Below are 21,001 nucleotides of genomic sequence, written 5' to 3' on the forward strand. Positions count from 1 at the left end.
AAATCCTTACATTGATTTCTCCCATGGAAAAGACTGCTTTTCCGAAAAAAAATTTCTACAATTTCAGAAGGCAACTGCTTTACTACACATATGGCTTATCGAAACTACAGAATCAAGTACAGAAATGGATTTTTGCTAATTTAATAGAGTGGATGATGTTGAACTGACATTTGCAAGCCGAGATTGTGTAAAAAAACTTCGGTGGAGAACTTTAACATTTCGTATGATCTTTTGCTCTATTGGTCGCCAAATACTAACAGTATTTGCATGAAATTTTCTGTTAAAGGGCAGAATTTTCCTTTCCGTTCTCACATTAAACCGATTCTGTTTAATCCAGGTTTTTTAATGTGTATTTTGGCATTAAAGACACGGGACCAAGATTTTTTTCTTCATTGAAAACAGGGGTTTCCATATAATACAGGTTCCATTAAAGACCGGTTTTACTGTACTACTATGTATGCATTAAATGTACAATTACAAAGAATACAGGAGGCAATCCAGATTTTTTACAGTTGGATTCGTGTTTAGAACACATTACATAAAAATCGAATGTTTTTATTGGGAATAACACAAAAGAATTTCTAAAATGTAGCGTCTAGTGCTATCAATCGGTTAGTTATTGTTATATCAGAAACTTTGAGTCAGTGTGTGTGGCACACTGACAAACACTGACTCACATTAAGTGGTGTGCACTGTATATACACTGCTCAAAACAATTAGGGGAGCAAGCAAAAAATTCCCTTATCTCCTTTTTCTGATTTTTGACGTCATGAACTTTGATTTGCATATGAAGTTTTCTTCTTCCGTTTCCTGCTAGGCTTTAAATTATGGATGATTCATTTTATGTCACTTATCGGTATACATCTTTGCGTAATTTTGTTAAAACCATGTGCTCCCCTAATTTTTTTGAGCAGTGTATTTTCAAATGCACAATGTAAAAATCTATGATGCTGAATATCTATACATCTATGTATACTGAAATCTATATATGCTGAATTTTTTAACAGTGTGCGTAGTAAAAAAAATTTGATGATTGGATAAGTTGATGAATAAAATTTTACCAAGAAATTGTGACCAAAGCTAACCAATGTGTTCTGAATTGTCAATATACGTCTGATTTTAAAATAGATATTCTGGAGAAAGATTCAAGAGAGAAAATTATAAATCATAACACAAGATATATTTCCTTAAAATATGTGTATTGGAAATAATTATCACCTGACCTTGGATGTTTGACAGCACTTCCGGAAGTTCTGAACCTCTCGACAGATGAAGTACGACGATTGGAGGGTAGATATGAACCTCTGTTAACACAGTCTGCTGAGGAAGATCTCCTCCTGTTTGTAACGCTGGCTCTAGGCCTAGGGATGCTGCTTCCAGAGGGTTTCCCATACGTCTCCCTATTTCCAGTAGCTCTTCTCATGACACTTCCCAAAGATTGAAAATCTCACTAAAAAACAAGCATATTTATCATCGACAATTTTATGAAAAATCCTGACTAAATTGGTATAATGAAAAGAGTTACAGTAGCATTCTACATTAAAATTTGGTTAAGTGCGGCACCCCTATACCTGAGCTCCAGAACTAAGAGCCTGGAACAATTCTTACCATTTTCTTTTTCCACGCTATAATTTGCTACGGAGGGGCCCGCCAAAGAACCTAGCTGGGGAGGGGTCCCTGCAACTGCGGTATGTGAAGGCCATGAGCACACCCTCTAATCTCAATCTAAGGTGTTAAGATCACCACTGTGGTGGTCGAGTGGTCATAGTGACGGACTCACATCACGAGGACCTGGGTTCAAATCCCACTGGCGCAACAGTGGTGTCGGTTGAAGTTGGTTTTCGGTGGTTCTCAACTTTGAGGTGCAAATGCAAGCCGATCTGCCCATTACAAAGCCTTGCTACAGAACACAACCTGCCTACAACATCACAAATATTCTGTGATTACACTTCACTCACAGTTTGAAATATATATGGCAGCACTACAACAAGCCTTATACAGAAACCAACTTCATAAACAGAAACAACACGCACAGCTTCCAGGATGGCCCAAGTCTTCTTTGACCACCTGCTTATATATCTTCATCGAGACAGAGTGGCAGGCCATGATCTAGTTAGGAGCGGGAGGTTACCTCTGAGGTACATGTTTAAAATGTGTATATGAACTATTATTGAGAATTCATATTATCGCAACATTGCTGTGGGATGTTGTTTTCAAGCTGTCTTTTTCATATTATCCTGGAACAAGCTAGGCTATGGTTAGAATAGTATCAATCCTGCTTGGAGGCAACTTGGGTTTTTACTGTATTCTGGAAATTTTGATGGGATTTTTCGAACACCACTATACTAACAAAAGCATCCACAGCAACAGTAATTATCCCCAATTAAAGCAGAACCACTAAAAAATAAACAAATATCAATCACCCTGCTTATAACGAATTGTTCACACAGCCTGATCAGTTTTATTACTTTGTCTGAAGCAAAGGAAGAGGTTTTCTTTCTCTACCCTCAGGTTTTTTCCAGAAACGTTGCTTTTTTTTACCAGATTTCACCATAGGAATCAGCGTTGTGCTGTTTGTGCATATTTTTTATTTGTTTTAAAATTTCTGATCGGAAGAGTAACATTCCGTCCCTCTCTACTTCAATGTACGAATACGGCATTAGCTGTTGGGGAGGAAACAATGATATTCTTCAAATGAATATTGTGGTTCTGTTCTTCCAGAGATGTATTTCAGGCTGTCTTTTTCATATTACCCTGAATCAGTTGTTCCAGGCTCTAGGACTACAGCCCTGTCAGCCCCCACCCTTATGGGAGCCATGCCCTCAGGACTAGGATTTTGACAGACCCACAAGCCTAGACGGAGGTGTTCGTGGGTTTAGTGTCCAGGTAGTAGTAAATTCTGCCTTTAATTACTTGTTTAAAATTACATGGAGAGGCAAGATGCTCGTTTGCCCCCATGAAAAAATATTTAATTACAGCTCCATGCACCCCCCCCCCCCCAGGTGGGACTGACACAGCTCCAGTTCTAGAGAACATAGCGATTCTATGTTGTTTTTTTTCATGCTGTAAATTCACTACATAGGAGAGAGGGGCCAGCGGTAATGACCATGTTGACAGCTTATCCATTGTGATGTTCTGGATAGATATCATAGAGCAGTGGTGCTCAACCTTTTAATGTACGTGGGCATACATTTACTATTTTTTTTTTTTTTTTTTTTGCTGGGCAGAGGATACTATGGCATAGGCGGAGATAAACTTGAAAATATAAGGGGGCATGAGGATGTCAGTTCATAATGCATACACACTAAATCTAGCCACTCCGCCCATCTTCGTCCATATACTGTGGACAAAAACTATTGCCGAATGGCTTTTTTTATTACCGTAACATAATAGTCGATAGTCTCAGCAGTGATGTAAACCTGGCGTGACTAGAGGATTGGGAGGGACCCTTTTAGAGGGCTGCTAAGCTATTTTCGCACCAGGCTACAAAATGCTTAAGCCTGTCGCTGGGCCTACAGATTTTACAAGCACGTGTCTGACCAACAAAAATAGCCTAGAGAGCAAGGAACGAGGTCAGTGAGCAAAAAAGAGTGGCTAGGAGGATGAGAGAGCATGTTAAAGACCAAAAGTGACCTAGGACATGTGCAAGTATGTGAATGATCAAAAGAGTGACCTAGAAATTGAGCAACCAAAATAACGACCTACAGAATGTGTGAGCACAGGACTGACCAAAAGAGTGACTTAAAGACACAGGCGTATTCACAGGGGTGGTGGGGGGGGACAAGTGGGTTATAGCACAGGGCGGCGAATTCAGGGAACGAGCTGTCGAGAAAATTGGACTAGAATACGGAGACGTGGGAGGAGGGGGGGGGTGTAAACCGTAAAAATTAAATTAACAAAATCGAGAAAATACACAAGAAATGTACCTCAGATTATGTTGAATGGCATGGGCTCTAGTCGAAGATGAGAAACTTGAAGCTCTTTATTCAACCGAATTTTCCAATCTCGAGATCTTTTAACTAAAATTCCCAACAAACTGTCAACAACAATTTTGGCGCTAAAACATTCGTTGCCAACTGCATTTTACAAAGATTTAAAGATCCGGTATTTCAATTTTCGGTCTCTTTCCCTGCACCAAAATATTTTATAAATATCTTATTTTAATTCACACTTAACTATCAGTTAACTATTAAAAATTAAACATAATTTAACCATTTTCCAATAGATTTTTTTTTCATAAATTTTTAAATAATTTCAACAATTACTTATTATAAATCGTAATCATCATCACTATCAGTATATTTACAAAAGTGAGCCCCGCATTGGTTTTCGGTTTCTCGTGTTTACAACGCCTGCTTGGTTTGAGATGCGGATCACGGACGTCGGCTGCGTGGTTGGTGTTACGCCCCTCTCGCTCTGCGTTTGTGCCTTACCCTTTATTTAATTTTTTACTAGTGTTTCCCTCTTTAAGTACAGTTTTCTTTATTTATTATATTCGTAGGAGTAATTTTATTTAATTTCCTGAAGTGAAGGATCAAGGCTCTTGGTTAGGGCTCTGCCCGTTTCCGGGGTCTAGTTTGACTCCTTCAAATGTGCAGCTATGGCTGTTGAAATAGATACACAGCCAGCGGGCAGTGCAGACAAAGTCTCGTCTACAAGTCATAATTGGAATACTTTATTATCTGATGAAGACATCTTGGACGGTTTTGGTGAGTCCCCTCGCATTTTGCTAACTTTCAAGTTTTCGGGTGCAGAAATTATTCCCAGATCCAGGCCTTTGTGCCTGAAAAAGGATATCTGCTCAAAAATCTCTGTTCCTAAACACATCTCGGAGATTCGATTCACACGCTCAAGTGAGCTGTTAATCTCTACGGAAAATATTCACACTGCGAAAGAGATAAAAAAAATAGATATGATTTTGAACATTCCCGTTAAATCGGTCCTTTTGAAGGATTCGATTACCTCCAAATTTTTGCTAAATATTCCGTGTGATATTGCAGTAGTGGAAATTGCGGAAGAACTGCAATCGGAGGGGTTACAGGTCATCGGTATTCGAAGATTTATAAAAGAAAGAATTCCTTTACAAACTGTTCTGGTAACGATTCTTGGTAGGAACATTCCGCTGGAAATAAAGTTATGGTTCTTGATATTTCGACCACGTAAATTTATTGAGCGTCCTAATCAATGCCTTCGCTGCTGGAGCTACTTTCACCGCTCAAAGTTTTGTAGAGTATCATCTCAGATCTGCAAACGATGCGGCCAAAATCATAACCATGAAACCTGCCAAAACCCTATCTCCTGCATTAACTGTAAGGCTTCCACTCATCTTGCCTCTGATCGTCAGTGCCCTGCTTATGTCTTGGAGTCAAAAGCATATCACTATAAAGCCGAACATCATGTTCCAATAAACATCGCTCGAGAAAGATGTAAATTGAATTCCTCTTCATATGCTGCTCGGACCAGCATTTCCATGTCATCTGACTTCAGTGCTCTCAAGGCTGAGATCAGTTCCCTGGTCCAAGCGGAAGTATCTGCCATCAAAGAAATTGTACTTAAAGATCTGAAAATAAGTCTTCAGGAATCGCTGAATGACTCTATTAGAGCGCTTATTCCCGAAATAGTCAATTCGGTTAACCTAGCTGTACATAAGGTGAATATAATACCGCCACTTAATTCGAATGTAAATATGGACACTTCTGGTCCTTCGACTGCTATCTTCAATCAACCTTTGCCCCCTGAGCATAATGATGATAGTGACTTTTCTCAAGATCCTGAATCGAATAAATTCTATACTTCTCCTGCGGAAAGGGTTAAACAAAGACGATTAGCTAAGAGACTGAAAAATGACTTGGCCTCAAATGTTGGAACCTAGTTTTTCACTTAATTTCATTTTTGTCTCCCCCCCCTTTTTTTTCCCCTCTCGTTTAAAGTTTGTTCCTCGTTTGATCTTTTTTCCTTTCTCTCTGTTATCGAGTTTGATAATGGTTTTTCTTTACCTCATTTAGAGCTGACAAGAGTTCAGTATTCTTATTTTTGTGATCAAATCGAGCTTCGTTTGATTTTTTTTCCCCTCCCTTTCCTATTGTGTTTTTCTCGCTTGATATTTCCTTTTTCTCTCCCAAAAATAAGTGTTGTTTTTTTTTGTTTTTTTTTTTCTGTGAATTTGATGCTTTTTCCCTCTCTTCAGTTCAATATATTTTTCTAGTTAATCCTTTCCAAAAAAAAAAAAAATACTATGAATAATATGAATTTTAGAGTTCTTCAATGGAATGTCCGAGGCATCAAGTCCAAGTCAACCTTTATCAGAAATTTTTGTTTAAACTATGATATGTTATGTTTACAGGAGACTTTTCTGGAACCGAAGGACCATTTTTTTCTTGCTGGTTTTCAGATTTTTAGAAATGATCGACTTCTCCCAGGTGGTGGTTTAGTGACCGCGGTAAATTCATCTCTTTCCTCATCTTTGATATGGAAAATTTCGGACCCCTTTTTTGAAATTATGATTGTTCAAGTTTTTCTAAATAATTTTTCTATGTATGTTGTAAATTTTTATCGTCCTCCAGGTGTTTTCAATATCGCTGCTATTGACAATATTTTCTCATACATCTCTGGGAATTTCATCATAATCGGAGATTCCAACAGTCATCATCCAAACTGGGGAGGACATATTGTATCTCCTGCAGGTACTATGTTATTTAATTGGTATCTTAATCATAACCTTTGTCTAGTTCCTCCATTTTGCCCCACCTTTTATAGCAAGGACTCACAATCTTATATCGACTTATGTTTCTGTAGTCCAGGTCTTTATAGATATATTATCTGGACTCCCTGTGAATCCTTATTCAATAGTGATCATTTGCCAATTAAAATTTCCGTCTCTTTGAATAAACAATTCATATCTCAGGAATTCCGTTACATTAAATGGTCAGCAGTAATGGCAGGTCTCTCTGTCATCCCCGCTACTAACGATTTCGACAGTATCTACAATCATGTTGTTTCCATTGTTAACTCAGCTAGGTACTCTGTGTACCGGAAGAAACAACCTTGGCTTAAGTTGGATAAAGAAGGGCGTATTGCTCTTATCGAAAAAAAACGGGCTTTCCGCTTATTTCGCCGTGTGCCCTCTCAGGCCAACTGGATTAAATATAAAAAATTAGCTTCGGTTTTTCGTCGCCACCTTCGCATTCTACGATTGAAGACTCTGGCTCAAGAACTTCATCCTTTTACTCAGCCCTCAGTTCTCTTTTCTGTCTTGCGTAGACACCGTTATATCGTGGCGAAAACTTGGGATGATTCCCGGCATATTTTCAAGATTGCTAATAATAGTTATGTCGAGCCTCTCGTACAGATCCAACTTTTAAAATTTTACCACTTCTCTTCACCTGGCCGATCTCAAACCGTTACTTTTTATGGTCCTCCTCGTGAGTTCCAGGCTCAGATGGATGCACCGTTCACTCCCACGGAAATTCGTAGAGCCATTTGTTCTGGTCGTTCAACTACCCCTGGTCCAGATGGTGTTCCATTGAAGGTGTACAAACTCCTTCCAAATAAGGGGATTGAATTTCTGAATGCTTTTAATACCCTTTGGTCTTCATCGCTGGTGCCGCCGTCTTTTAAAGAAGGACGTATTATTTTTATTCCAAAGTCAGGAAAACCAACTACTGATCCGAAGAACTTTCGTCCTCTGACCCTTATAAACACTATTAGCAAAATCTTTGAGAGAATCATTCTTTTTAGGATCACCTGGATTGCATTACGATTTGAGCTCTTTCCAAAAAATTTTTATGGTTTTCGACCAAAAACTGGTGCTGAGATTTGCATGAGAGATATGGTGTCCTCTATTTCATATGCCCTCCAAAGGGGCTATACTAGCTACATTATTGCTCTAGATTTGAGAGCTGCTTATGATTCTGTGAGGCATGATTTGCTCATTGCCAAATTAGCCCGCTTGGGCTTTCATGGTAAATTTTTAACTTGGCTCTTTAATTATCTCTCGAACCGTAAACATGTCATTCATTGGAGGGGTTCCATATCTGGTGCCTTTGCTCCCAACTGCGGTCTTTTACAGGGTTCTACCCTCTCCCCAGTACTTTTCACCCTGTTCACATTAGATATAACCTCATATATTAATTCTGACATTAAGTTTTTTATGTATGCTGATGATATTTTTCTTCAGATGAATGCGTTAGATGGGAAGTATGCTGAGTTCAGATTGATGAACACCTTGCCTAACATTCTCAGATGGGCTGAAAATAGTGGATTGTGCATCTCTCTATCCAAATCTCGTTTTTCTATTTTTTCACGGAGACGACCTCCATACTTTCCTTCTTTCAACATTAATGGCGAATCCATTCCGTTTGATCCGTACTTGAAAGTTCTGGGTGTTCATCTGGATTGTACTCTCACCTGGAAAAAACAATTATCATCTCTGCGTTCTAAGGGCACTCTATATTTAAACATTTGTCGCTCCATCTCTCACTCATCAAGAAATATTCCTTGCAAGTTCCTCAAACCTGTGCTAATGAGCATCATTGGAGGTACCATTGGTTACGGAGCTGTGGCCTGGTTTAATGCAGCCAAATCTTCTCTCACCAAGATAAACACAATCTATAACTCCTCGATGAGATCTATCTTAGGCCTCCCTACGTCAACTCGCATAGATAAACTCAGAACCATTCTCGCCCTACCCTCCTTTCAGGATTCCATTCTCTTCAGGATTGGGTTATCTTGTATTTCTGCCACAGCCTCTCCCACGCAGGGTCACTCTAACCATATAGATTCGGGTTTTTGTCGCCTCTCGCCATCTTTGGCTAGGAAAATATCACAGTTCAATAATACCATTGGTTTTTCCCACAGGTCCATGCTGCGTCCAATTTATTCTTTTTGGCCGTGGATACCCTCAAATATCTATTTCATATCGGAGGGTCTTAACTTTCAAAAAACTAAGTCTACCATCCCTTATCAAACAATATTCCAAGAGTACATTGAGTCTCTGCCGCTGAATGCTCATGTAATTGCTACGGATGCGTCTAAATCATCTCAAGTGGTTTGTGGAGCTTTCTGTTTGGTTACAAAAGTTATCAAGTCTTGGTTCATTAATAAAGACTCCTCAGTTTTCACTGCGGAGGCCCTTGCTATTACTTTAGGTCTTAGATCCTTCATTCAATCGTCTAATTCTTCAATATTCATATTTACGGATTCCAAATCAGTCATCATGGCTCTCGACAATTTCTCTATTCATTCATCTACGGTGACTCACCTACTGTATGCTCAACTGGTTCATACTAGTTCTTTGGTTAACAGCATATCACTAATCTGGGTCCCAAGTCATTCGGGCATTGCCATTAATGAAACTATTGACAATCATGTTCGTACTGTAGCTTCTACTACTGTTGATCTTCTACCTTCTAGCCTTTATGTAGAGGACATTCGTTCTCTTTACTATCGCCACTTCAAGGAAAATATTCGCAATGCTCTTTTCTTATCTATTCCTGAGTTTAGCTCCTTCTATAACTGCTGCCAGAACTTCTCCCCTTTGTTTTCGAATAGAAGGTTGGAATGTTTATTTTACAAACTTATTTGCAATAGAGCTCCCTTGAACGAATACCTACATCGTATTAAGAAAATGGCTAACCCTCTCTGTCTACAATGCAAGATTCCTGAAACTTCCTCTCACTTTTTGTTTTCTTGTATTAGGTTCTCCCAGGTTCGGTTCTCAACTTTTAATTCTTTTTCTCCACCAGTTAGGTGTTGGTCCGAGTTCTGTTCAGGCAGACCTGAGAACATTATCTGTTGCTTTGAGAGGTTTGTTACCCTTAGTCAACGATTTTCTTGAGTTTTTATTTCGTTTTTTTTTTCTCTCCCCCTCTTTCTTTCTCTCGTTTGGTTTTTTGTCCTTTTCTACCTTGGTTGTTTGGTTTCATTTTTTGTTACCACACACTCATCCAGGGACTCCATGTCATCATATCATTTTAAAGCGGCTTAGCATCGTCCCCTAAGCCTGAAGACTTCTTCTCCATCTCATATAACATCTCCATCTGTGTTTGTTTCGTCTGGTTTGTGTTTTTTTTTTTTTTTTTTTTTTTTTTTTTTTTTTTCTTTTTTTCATACCCTTCTGAAGAAGAAGGAAGAATGGAAATTGCTGAAATTTCTATGTGTTCTGTGATTGTTGAAAGCTCTTTCGTTAGTACATTTTTATAACATATTCTATGCTCTTGTGGAAGTTTCTTTCTCTAACAGGGGATGGCCCGAAGGCATAAAGCCCTGTATAATTGAAGAAGAAGAAGAAGAAGACAACGCCTGCTAATTGTGGTGATGGCAGTGAAATCTAGTTCAAAATCACCAGCGTGTATACGAATCGCCTTTACATTATTATGCGCGGCTGGTTTCGCGTTATCGGTGTACGCGCTGCACGTCGAAACTATGAAAGAAAAAGATGATGGCTATACAGCGATGTGTGATATCAGTGAGCATATGAGTTGCACCGCTGCCTTCTCATCTAAGTAATTTATTTTTTGTAATAACTCATGCCAAACTCTGTGATTGAAAAATATTTATTTATTTAATACTGCAGATTTTAAGACCTCTGAAAAAAAAGTGGCTTCGGAGTCATCGCCTACGTCACGTATTATTATTCTATATTATTTTCTTTTAGTCAAAGCGACTACCCATCGAAAATAGCGCATTAACAACGGTGCTTTCCGTTTGGCGTCTTTAGCGCTATTTTGGCCTCCTAGAAATTTCACTAAAAAAGCGCCACAGCAGAGCACTCGATAGCAAGGGCGTAGCGAGGAGGGCCCGAAATGTGAGAAAATGCTATTTCTATAGATAGCGTCAAAAATGTTCAATTCTTTTAGGAATAGCGTCAAAATTCTTTTTTATTGGTATTTCGTTACTAAACACAGCCACGACTAACTAGAAATTAAAAATACCTAAATTAAAAATATTAGAAGTTATTTGCATATGCAGTGTATGTATATGTGGGGATATTTTTTTGTAAAGGAATATGAACTAACAAATAGAAAATATGCATTTTAAAAACATATTTGCTTTTTTTTAATGCATATTTTCTCATTTTTTGGTACATATTTTTGGTACAAACACAGAGGCCATAGCAGGCAAATTGCCTAACGAAAAAAGATACCCATAAAAAATATGGATGTGTGTAAAGATAGTACAGTCAAACCTCATTAGTGCGTCACCCGGTTAACACATCACTCCGCTTACCGAGTCACTTTTTGGAAGTCCCAATTGTCCTCAGGCACAGCTATGGCTTACTCCGTTTAACGAGTCACTCCGCTTACTAAGTCATATTTTTGCTCTCCCAAGAGTTGACTCATTAACAACGTTTGACTGTATATATTTTGGTATTTTTAAGTGCATATTTTAGCATTTTAAGTGCATATTTCAGCATTTTAAGTGCATATTTGCATATTTTTAGAGCATATTTGTATATTTTTGGAGCATATTTTTACAGCATATTTTGCTACTTTTTCAGTGTATATAATCCGAGCTCCAGTCATTAGTGTTTGTATATTTATTGGTTTGCTTTTTTCAGCCAGTTAAAAATTTAAAATAAGAAATTTCGGCATTTGCTAAGGATGTAACTTCCACTAGGGAATATTTTTCTCGCATTCATTTCAGTTGAATCACGTACGATAACTTTTACTGGGTTCATTGAAAGCCAACTCGAGACACATAATTTCAATTATCTTTAGAATTTGTATTTTTTCATTACAATTGGGTGTAGATTTAAGAAGTTTTGACTTTGTTATTACCAATACAATATAAGGACATGGGAAGCCTGCGGCATCTGAGCCAGGTGTGCTGTGGGCACCCATGGTAATTTATAGTATCGGCCTGAGCCAGCAACCCCTAGAGATAGGCTTCCGCAAAGGTTGCCAAGTTCATCTGTATCTAGCAAGTTTGCCACATTTTGAACCAAAGCATCCTATTTAGTTTCTTCTTATTTTGGTATAGAATCTTCCTGGTTGGCTCACAAATACCGCATGGTGATTGGATGGGGGATATAGAAATCGCCAATTCTGAGTCCAATCATTTCTTTTTTGTACAATGATGATACTGCAGGGAGAACTGTGCTTCTGGGGGAAATTCTCGTAGATGTTGATTTGCGAACTCTTTTAGAATGCTATGGTTGTGGCAGCAGAATAGCCCAACATACCGATTTTGTCCATTTTTCTCGTTTTCTTTCTTCACCTATTTTCAAATCTCTGTTTCATTTTCTACTCTTCATAGGCCATTTGGCCTTCCTGGCCAAATTGATGCAGACAGTTGTCCCACAACGGATGGGAATCGGCTTAAAATTCCATTCGGGTTTGGTCTGGATACTCAACTGCCATAAGCAGCAGAATTTATTTTTTTTATTTTTTCCCCCTGAATATTCTGAGGGAAAATGGACTTACTTGCTGAATAGATATTTTTCAACATTCCTGTATATCCGAGGATGATGTCACTATCCAATATCTATACAAAGGGTTTTACAGCTGGCTGATGCGAAGATATATTTTGGAGAGAAAATTCAACTGCCCCTGTGGGGAATCGAACCCACATCCTTTTACTTTCCGGGTGAACGCCCTAGACCACTAGACTACAGGGGCAACGAATATCTCAATCTTTCCTTGGATCTTGTGTGCACTGAATGAAACTGTGCATGGACATTGTATTTTTATGGATAGCGGAGAGTGACATCATCCTCAGATAAGTCACCATGTGGTGGCATTTCAGCAATTGTGAGCTTTGGCCTGAGTGTCCATGCACAGTCCCTGCAGTGCACGCGAGCTCCAAGGAAAGATTGAGATATTCGTTGCCTCTGTAGTCTAGTGGTCTAGGGCATTCACCCGGAAAGTGAAAGGACATGGGTTCGATTCCCTGCTGGGACAGTTGAATTTTTCTCTTTCTAAAATATATCTTTGCATCAGCCAGCTGTTAAAACCCTTCGTATTCCTGTATATTCTGTGATAATGCATGAATCTTTGAGTGCCACAATTCTCCTTCCCCGCAAAATATATAAACTAGGAACTAATGTTGTAAATCTTGTATAATGCCTGTTTTAAAATTGTTTATCCTTATATATATGTTTATAGTAAACTTTATATTTACTATTTTGCAGGTATGGAAAAGGTTTCGGGATATTAAGCAAGTTTATAAAAGAGGATTCCATATTTAATCAGCCCAATAGTGTTTATGGTTTGATATTCTATCCGATGTTTATCGCTTTCAGTAAGTTCCACATTATGGACTACATTTATATATTTAACCGCAGGCTATTGTTTTATTTATTTTGTGTTCATTTTCACTCAGAGGCACCAACATCAAGAAACCATTGAGGAGTCTGAAAGTTGCCACTCAAATCATGTGTATATATATATATACACGAGGACTCAAGTCCAAATGCAGAATAGGGAAGGGATGCGTTAAATTATATATTCATCACAAAATTCATTGGGGGAAGCTCAAATAACTTAGCACCCAGATTCTGGTGCCCATGCCTTCACTTACTTTTAAGGTCAGCTTTAAAAGGACCAAACATGTTTCAAATTCAACTGTATTTCACATTAAGACAAAGAAGATTTGACTTTATATCAATCAAAAAGAATGGCTTTTATAGGTGGAAAAACCTCATGTAGCCTATATCAGTGCTTGACAGATCGCAAGAATATCTAGATGCCAGAATAAATTTTTAGGAGCCGAACATTTTTTTCAGAGAAAAACAGGTAAAAAAATATTTCAACTTTTCCAGGATAGCAACCCCTTTCCATATTGATAAATAGACTGACAGTGAAATCCAAAAATTTTGTGTTGTTCTGACCTTAAAATTTAGCAACAACATGTGTGCGATACCCCACACATCCAGAATTGCTACAAAGTGGCTCCAGGAACACTCTTCTGACTTTAGACACTTCCGCTGGCCACCTAAATCCCCAGACATGAACATTATTGAACATATCTGGGATGCCTTGCAACGTGCTGTTCAGAAGAGATCTCCACCCCCTCTTACACCTACGGATTTATGGACAGCCCTGCAGGATTCATGTTGTCAATCACCTCCAGCACTACTTCAGACATTAATCGAGTCCATGCCACGTCGTGTTGCGGCACTTCTGCGGGGGCCCTACACGATATTAGGCAGGTGTGTCAGTTTTTTCGGCTCTTCAGTGTATATAATTATTTTCTGTGTGATTACTGAATGCAAGTCTAGGCCAGGGATCCTTGACCTTTTTTAGTCATGACCCAAAATCAACAACAGAATCAACATCATGAACTTCTAGGACTCTGTTTGTTTTTCAAAATTGGTGAAACCAGTCACCCAATAAGTGCATTTATAACGACCATAAATGGAGTTTTACGACTCAGCTAGGAAGTGCCTGCGAATCAAATCCGGATCATGACCCATAGCTCAAGAATCTCTGGCTGTAAGTGGGATTGTTCGACCCATCTTGGAAACCCCTGTGAATTAACTTTGGATTGTGACCCATAGCTCAAGAATCTCTGACTATAAATGGATTTGAACGACCTTTTTCGGAGGCCCCTGTGAATCAAGCTTGGATCATGACACATAGCTCGGAAATTCCTAGCTGCAAGTGGATTTGTACTGTAAGATTACTATTTAGGCCCCCGCAGAAATGGTCCTTATTTCTAGTCATTTTTATGGATTTTATATTGTCTCACCTTTTTGTTTCTGGGGTTTCTAACATCTCAACAGTTTCTGTGGCTTTTTTACCTTGAGCAGGAAGCAAAACTTCACATCCCTGCACTATTCATGTAAGTCTGCCATGACCGAAAACAAGGAACGAGCTAAATGAATTCCACGAAAAAATTCACGGATACCAATCACAACCTTCCAAAGCAAGGCACATTGGCTCAGGAGGAGTGTCTTTAAGCTTATGTAGTGGGAGATGCTCCTCTTATTATAAGGTGATTTCAGTTATTTTTGGATATGCTCCTGTATATAATAAACAATGTTTTCGGAGGACTTGGTAGCCCAGGTCGATAAGATACTCACCTAAAGTACCAAAGGGTGTTTAGATATGTCTTAAGTTTGATACCTGGTTCGTCCTTGTCAGAAACTTTTCTGACATGGGAGTACAATAGATATTGTGACATGACTCCAGAAAGGGAGTTTCAACTCCTACAACAAGGAGTTAGCACACCAACCTCTCAGTGATTATTAAAAAAGGCTGCCATTTTGAATTGGCATAAAATGTAGGGCCCGGTCTAATTAGCCCTTGTAAGCAGAAAATGACCATGGTGCAACAAAAATGATCAATGGTCAAATGTTTTTTATCCTGTTCGATTTTCTATAGATACAATGATTTATACAGGTATAGTGTGAAACTCAAAAAGTACATGTTAAGTTTGTATGCAATGAAATTTGTTGATATCTTTGATTGAAAACGATTTTAATTTTTCACAAGTTTTTCCTTTTACCAATTTTGAATGATCAGTCTTTTACTGCCATAACAATGTATACAGATCACTAATGCCTTTACGTCATTGTTACATGTTCTGTTGTATCTCTTTGTCTCTCAAACAAATTTTATTAAAGTGGGAAGGTTGTGCTTATATGTAGCATGCTAGAGTAGGAAGACTTCATAGGTAGCCTTAAATAAAGTTGCAAGTAGCAAGGCCATAGTTCACTAGCTTCCCAAAAAAACGACAACTTCTGAGAAAAAAATTGGGGTAGGCTGTGCCATAGACATGGCCACATGTTTTGATGTGTGTGTTTTTTGTGCCTTGAATCGCATGGTAGGTACTGACGTATGAAATTACATCATTATCATTTGCTTTGTCTTTGGAATAGCTAACAAATGATACCAATGTCATCTATTTTCGTTGTCAACTGCTTGAGATATAGCAGAAAAAATTTTGTGACGAATCAGGGCAGTGGTTCTTGTGCCTAAAGATGGGAAGCGATATTGAAACTGGAGTGGTATCATGAATGCACCTTTGCAGCATTAATCGGATTATACCATTGCTTTCAACTTGCATTGCATACTGTTTGAGGTATAGCCGAAAATAATTTGTTATGGAAAAATCAGGGAAATAAGCCTGGTGCCTAAACAAGAAGAAATATTGAGACCAGAGTGATATATCATTGAATACACCTTTACAATGTACGTCTGGTGATACCATTGCTTTTGACTTGCATTGGACACTTCCTGAGATATGAGCATTTAAAGAATTTCATCATGCAACTTTTTTGCGAATGCTTCCAGTATCATCAAATGATTAAAAAGACATATTCATGTCAAAAAGACAATTTTGATCACATTTTTTATCACAAGAGGTTTGGTGCACCATGAGTTTATCTGCGTGGAGGACAAACAGCCACTTTGAGAAGACTTTCCGCTATCGAGAGTGTCTGATAATTTAAGATTGAAATACATTAAAGCCCTATTCCACTGGACAGGGGATCAGAAAAGTGTCTGTGAATGTGGAATGTCCATTAGTGGAAGTTCCACCATATACAGGGTAATTTTAAATTCATAGGGCAAACTTTAAGAGGTGATATAAGACTCCTAAAAAAACATTTTTGATCACTTGTGGTTGAATCGCAATGGCAAAGGTGGTAGAGAGTATTTTCAAAGTGCACAACAGTGCTTCAACAAAAGCAAATATATTTTTCTGATAGATTTGCTGCAATAAGTGTAATCAAGAATTCAAGGTATTGTAATGTGATAGGCCTTCTCATGGTGCAATCTGGATAACCCAAAGTCATTGTACCACTTGATCATTGTTTGGTGCAGCATAACCTAGATGGTCCTTCCACCAATAAAATATGAACTCCAATCCAATCCTAAGATGCACATGCAGCCTCTCCAGTGGTTTGTAGCACATATTGCAGCAAATCCGTCAGAAAATATATCTGTTTTTGGTGAAGTGTTGCTGCTCTGTAAAAACACCCTTTACTACTATTGTGATTCGATTGCACATTCTATGATCAAAAATGCTTGTTTAGGTGTCTTATATCATCTCGAGGTTTTGCCATGAATTTAGAATCGCTCTGTATATGTATTGTTGAAATATTGATGCTTATTAAGAGTTTCACAGAACAGTCTTGCTACAATCAAGGGTGCTTCACGAACTGAAACGTTGGAGATCTTTAATCTACAGACTTGCAAAATTAAATTGTTTCGATGAGTTATTACAAATATTCTGTGGATATAACTGCATGTTGTTTCATTGCAGGTTTACCCACGAACTTACAGTTGACCTGGATTTGCTTAGGTCTTTCAGCAGCTTCGAATGTTTGTTCGATATATCTCGCTTACATCCTGTATTTCATCCTATATGACTTTTGTGTCGTTTGTGTTTCAACATATGTAGTAAATGCTGGTCTCCTGATTTGTAGCTGCTGCAAGCTGAAATACCTCAGAAGGAACATCAAAGAAAAAATCAAGTGATTTTTAATTTTTCATCTTAAAATATTCCAAAATATTTTTTGATAATTTTTTTCGAGATTTATCATTTGCATATTTGTATACAAGTATTTATCTTCAATTTTGTGCATACCTAGTCATTGGAGACTATAAAACATATGAAAGATATGGAGAAATTGAGGCAGCTAATTTGAAACCCATGAATAAACTCGTTTCATATTTTTTGTCTGCACCTATCACTCATGGACTTGTTAATCAGTATAATTAATTGATCCTATACAGGGTGATTTTAAATTATAAATGCAAGTTCATGGGACAAACTTTAAGAGATGGTGAAAAACACCTAAACAAGCATTTTTGATCATAGAATGCGTCTATCATAGTCGAATTGCAATAGCAAAGGTGGTAGAAAGTGTTTTAATCAGCGCACAACAGACTTCATCCAAAAGAAAATACATCTTTTTGACTTATTTGCTGTGATATGTGCTATCAATCATTCAAGGGTGCAGGGGGTGTAATATGGTAGGCTTCATCATGGTGCAACCTGAGTAACAAAATCTACCACAATTCATTGTACCGCTTGTCACAGAAAGGATCCAGAGAGAGGCAATCACCCCTCCCAAGAGCTGGATAGTGCAGAAAAAAATTGGTGTGTTCTGTATTTTACAGAGCAATCAAAATAACCCTATGCAATAAATTGTCTCACACATTTCTCTGGATCCGTGCCTGCCTTGTCGTTGTTTGGTGCAGCAGCATGATCTCGATGGTTCAAGCACAAAAAAACCAAACTTTAGATTTAAAAAAGTTTGGTTTTTATTAGTGCATATGCACATTTGGATTGGATTCCAGTTTGGTTTTTATTCGTGCAAGAACCATCAATATTATTCTGCGCCAAACAATGACAAGTGGTATAATATCTTGTGGTAGAATTTGCATTACCCAGGTTGCACCATCAAGAGGCCTACCACATTACAACTCCCTGCACCCTCGAGTAGTTGATAGCATGTATCGCAAAAAATACATCGAAAATAGTATATTTTCTTTTAGTGAAATGCTGTTGTGCACTGCTTAAAAACACCCTCTACCGTGTTTGCTATTGTAATTTGATTACACATTCTATGACCAAAAATGTTTGTTTAGGTGTCTTATATTACTTAAAATTTGTCACATGAATTTAGAATAGCCCTGTATAAATTATATGGCTAACTTTTTAAAAATGAATTTAATGTTAATAATGTATGAATGATTGTGAAAAGTGATCCAAGTTTGCACCGATCAGCCCAACAGTGTTGACCCTTCAGTAGGCATGGTATCTTCAGATGAATCATCACAGCATTGAAGTAGTAGTACATCATGCTTAAATAATAAAAAAACTATTACATTATAAAGTGTTATAATTTTTTTTAAAAAAACCTGACTTGTACCTTTTGTGCCCATTTTTAATTCCTCATTGATTCATTACTGGTTTTATAAGATAAAAAAATGATTTTTTTAATGTCAGATACATCATGCCTACTGGAGAATTAAAAAAATCAATTTTTTTCAGTTTTTTCAATGAGTTCCATTCAAGATTGAATATTTTTCTGGATAAAGATAAGGAAGAGTAACAAACAAAATCCGGGCAATGGTTCAAAACCTTTGTTATACATACGATGCCAAAACATATTAAATCCACATACATGTAGATACGATAATGTCACTCATTCCTCATATATTTTGTAGGCCCAGCATCATCTATTAGGGTTTTTAAGGCGTTTTTGATGAAAATAGTAAACACCAATATAACCAATGCTGGATTTTCCTATATGCTAGGCAGGCCTCAAAAATCTCAAACTATTATTCTTTGGAAAAATTGAAGTTTTAATGAGACCCATTACCTTCATTAGCCTATGAACCTAAATTCTGGCTTCAATGTAACCTTATGGGTATTACATGTATATGTAAAAAAACTTCTCCTTCAAAATTTCTTCCCCCCTCCCCATATTTCTCTACTAAATCTCAAACTTTCAGGAAGCTGAAAAAAAAATTATAGTTTTTGTAAATTTTTTAAATATGTTTCAAAATAAATTCAAAATGTATTATCAGATTTGTGTAACAAGTAATATGAATATAGGCAGACCTTAGTATATTATGCATATATCTTACTTTTAACACCATTTTTTATACATAACTCGAAAATAAGACTTATACTAAATTTCTCCACTAATACAATTTTTTTGGTTTAAGTAGTATTTACGAATTTCAGAAAAATCATTCCTACTTCTAATAATTAATTAAAATAAAATGTTTATTAGTTAACTGTTAATTAATGTTATATATTTAACACCTTTCCCATATTAGTCTATAAATATTTCTTACATTTTAATAAGAACCAGCTTTTGCAATTTATTTATTTCATAGCTTAACTAAAGGAATTGTTTTGTGTGATTAAAAATTCTTGATATTAACCAATTATAAAGCAATGGAATTTTTTATGGCAAAAAAGGGAAAAAATACTTAAAAATATAAAATAGATGACTCTGAACTCATCCAACACATGGGAAATTGGCTTGCAGAATGGAGACGATAGCCAGTCAGAACAAAATTATAACTTAATTAACATTATATGAGTTCATAATTCATAGAAACACCTCAAAAATGAAATCATTGGAACAAACAACTACAACTCACACAAGAAATTTTAAATATCGTCAGCACCAAAACCACGAAAATGCAAAAAGTTACTTTTGAGAATATTGCATTAAAAGGTTTGATTACTTCTAAAAAAATCAGTATTTCAATGTTAAGGAAAAGAAAAATCTAAAGGTTAGGCTCAACGTTTACATTTTTCTTTTCCCCTGATGTTAAAATCCTGATTTTTACTACAAGTACGCTCATTGGCATACGTAAAAGGGGGGGGGGAGGCCAAGCCGAGACTATAGTGCTATTTTGCAGGAAAAAACTTTTAAAAAAAAACCCTTGAGAAGAAAAAAAATTGAAACCCTCCTTCCCCCCCCCCACCCTTGAGAAAATTCTGCATACGCCTATGAGTACGCTGGCCTTTGTCCTTTAGGGGCAGCTAGTGTCTTTTTGGATAATAAAAACCACCTGCCTTTAGTACGATAGTGAAGTCAATACAGTTGCTGCTTCTTTATGAAAGAAAAGAAACAAATGCCTATGAGATAATGCATCACTACATATTTAGATGTATGATTCAATCCTCATTCATAAATTTGTTTTAGATAGAACATGAGAATGGAGGGGGGGGGGGGGTTCAGATGTGACAGTGATTTCATTACTGCCAAGGGGTAGTAGGGGGTATAGGAGTAGGATCCACCATTTCAATTTAGGTTTGAAGGGCATTTGCTCCTCACTTGAGGTCACGTTCTTGGAGCTTCCCGCATTTACCGATAGGTGGCTTTGTTTGGATGGGATTCATCATAATAGGAGGGGAACATGGGCGGAGATATGGGGGGGGGTGGCATTGCCTCCCCAGCGTCAAAGGTGGAGTCGACTGATCTAATGTATATATGAGCTGACATCATCATCGTGTCTCCCCCCCCCCCAGACTTCCAAGTCAATCTCCGCCTATGGAGGGGAATCTAGGAGGTTTACAATAGGCT

General features: G+C 37.5%; 2 protein-coding genes across 2 annotated transcripts in view; one reads left to right on the plus strand and one right to left on the minus strand.

Moving 5' to 3' along the window:
- The window catches only part of LOC149077647 (kinetochore protein NDC80 homolog), a 45,253-nt gene extending 41,174 nt beyond the window's left edge, over positions 1-4,079 (minus strand). Inside the window, exons 1-2 of the mRNA XM_089245206.1 lie at positions 3,927-4,079; positions 1,224-1,450 (exon numbers count right to left, since the gene is read on the minus strand). Of these exons, the coding sequence (XP_089101332.1) occupies positions 1,224-1,423 (200 nt within the window). The 5' untranslated portion in view covers positions 1,424-1,450; positions 3,927-4,079. The remainder of the gene's footprint in view (positions 1-1,223; positions 1,451-3,926) is intronic.
- Positions 4,080-4,309: 230 nt separating this feature from the next.
- Positions 4,310-17,623, plus strand: Vkor (Vitamin-K epoxide reductase). The gene is made up of 4 exons (XM_089245208.1): positions 4,310-4,352; positions 10,300-10,502; positions 13,130-13,239; positions 17,209-17,623. Exons 2-4 carry the CDS (start codon positions 10,315-10,317, stop codon positions 17,421-17,423), a joined length of 513 nt encoding a protein of 170 aa, XP_089101334.1. The 5' UTR covers positions 4,310-4,352; positions 10,300-10,314; the 3' UTR covers positions 17,424-17,623.
- Positions 17,624-21,001: the final 3,378 nt, after the last annotated feature.

This window comes from Pholcus phalangioides, unplaced genomic scaffold (genome assembly GCF_987345545.1).
Source record: "Pholcus phalangioides strain wild (caught in Gottingen) unplaced genomic scaffold, Ppha-v1.0 ptg000015l_1, whole genome shotgun sequence".
Lineage (NCBI taxonomy): Eukaryota > Metazoa > Arthropoda > Arachnida > Araneae > Pholcidae > Pholcus > Pholcus phalangioides.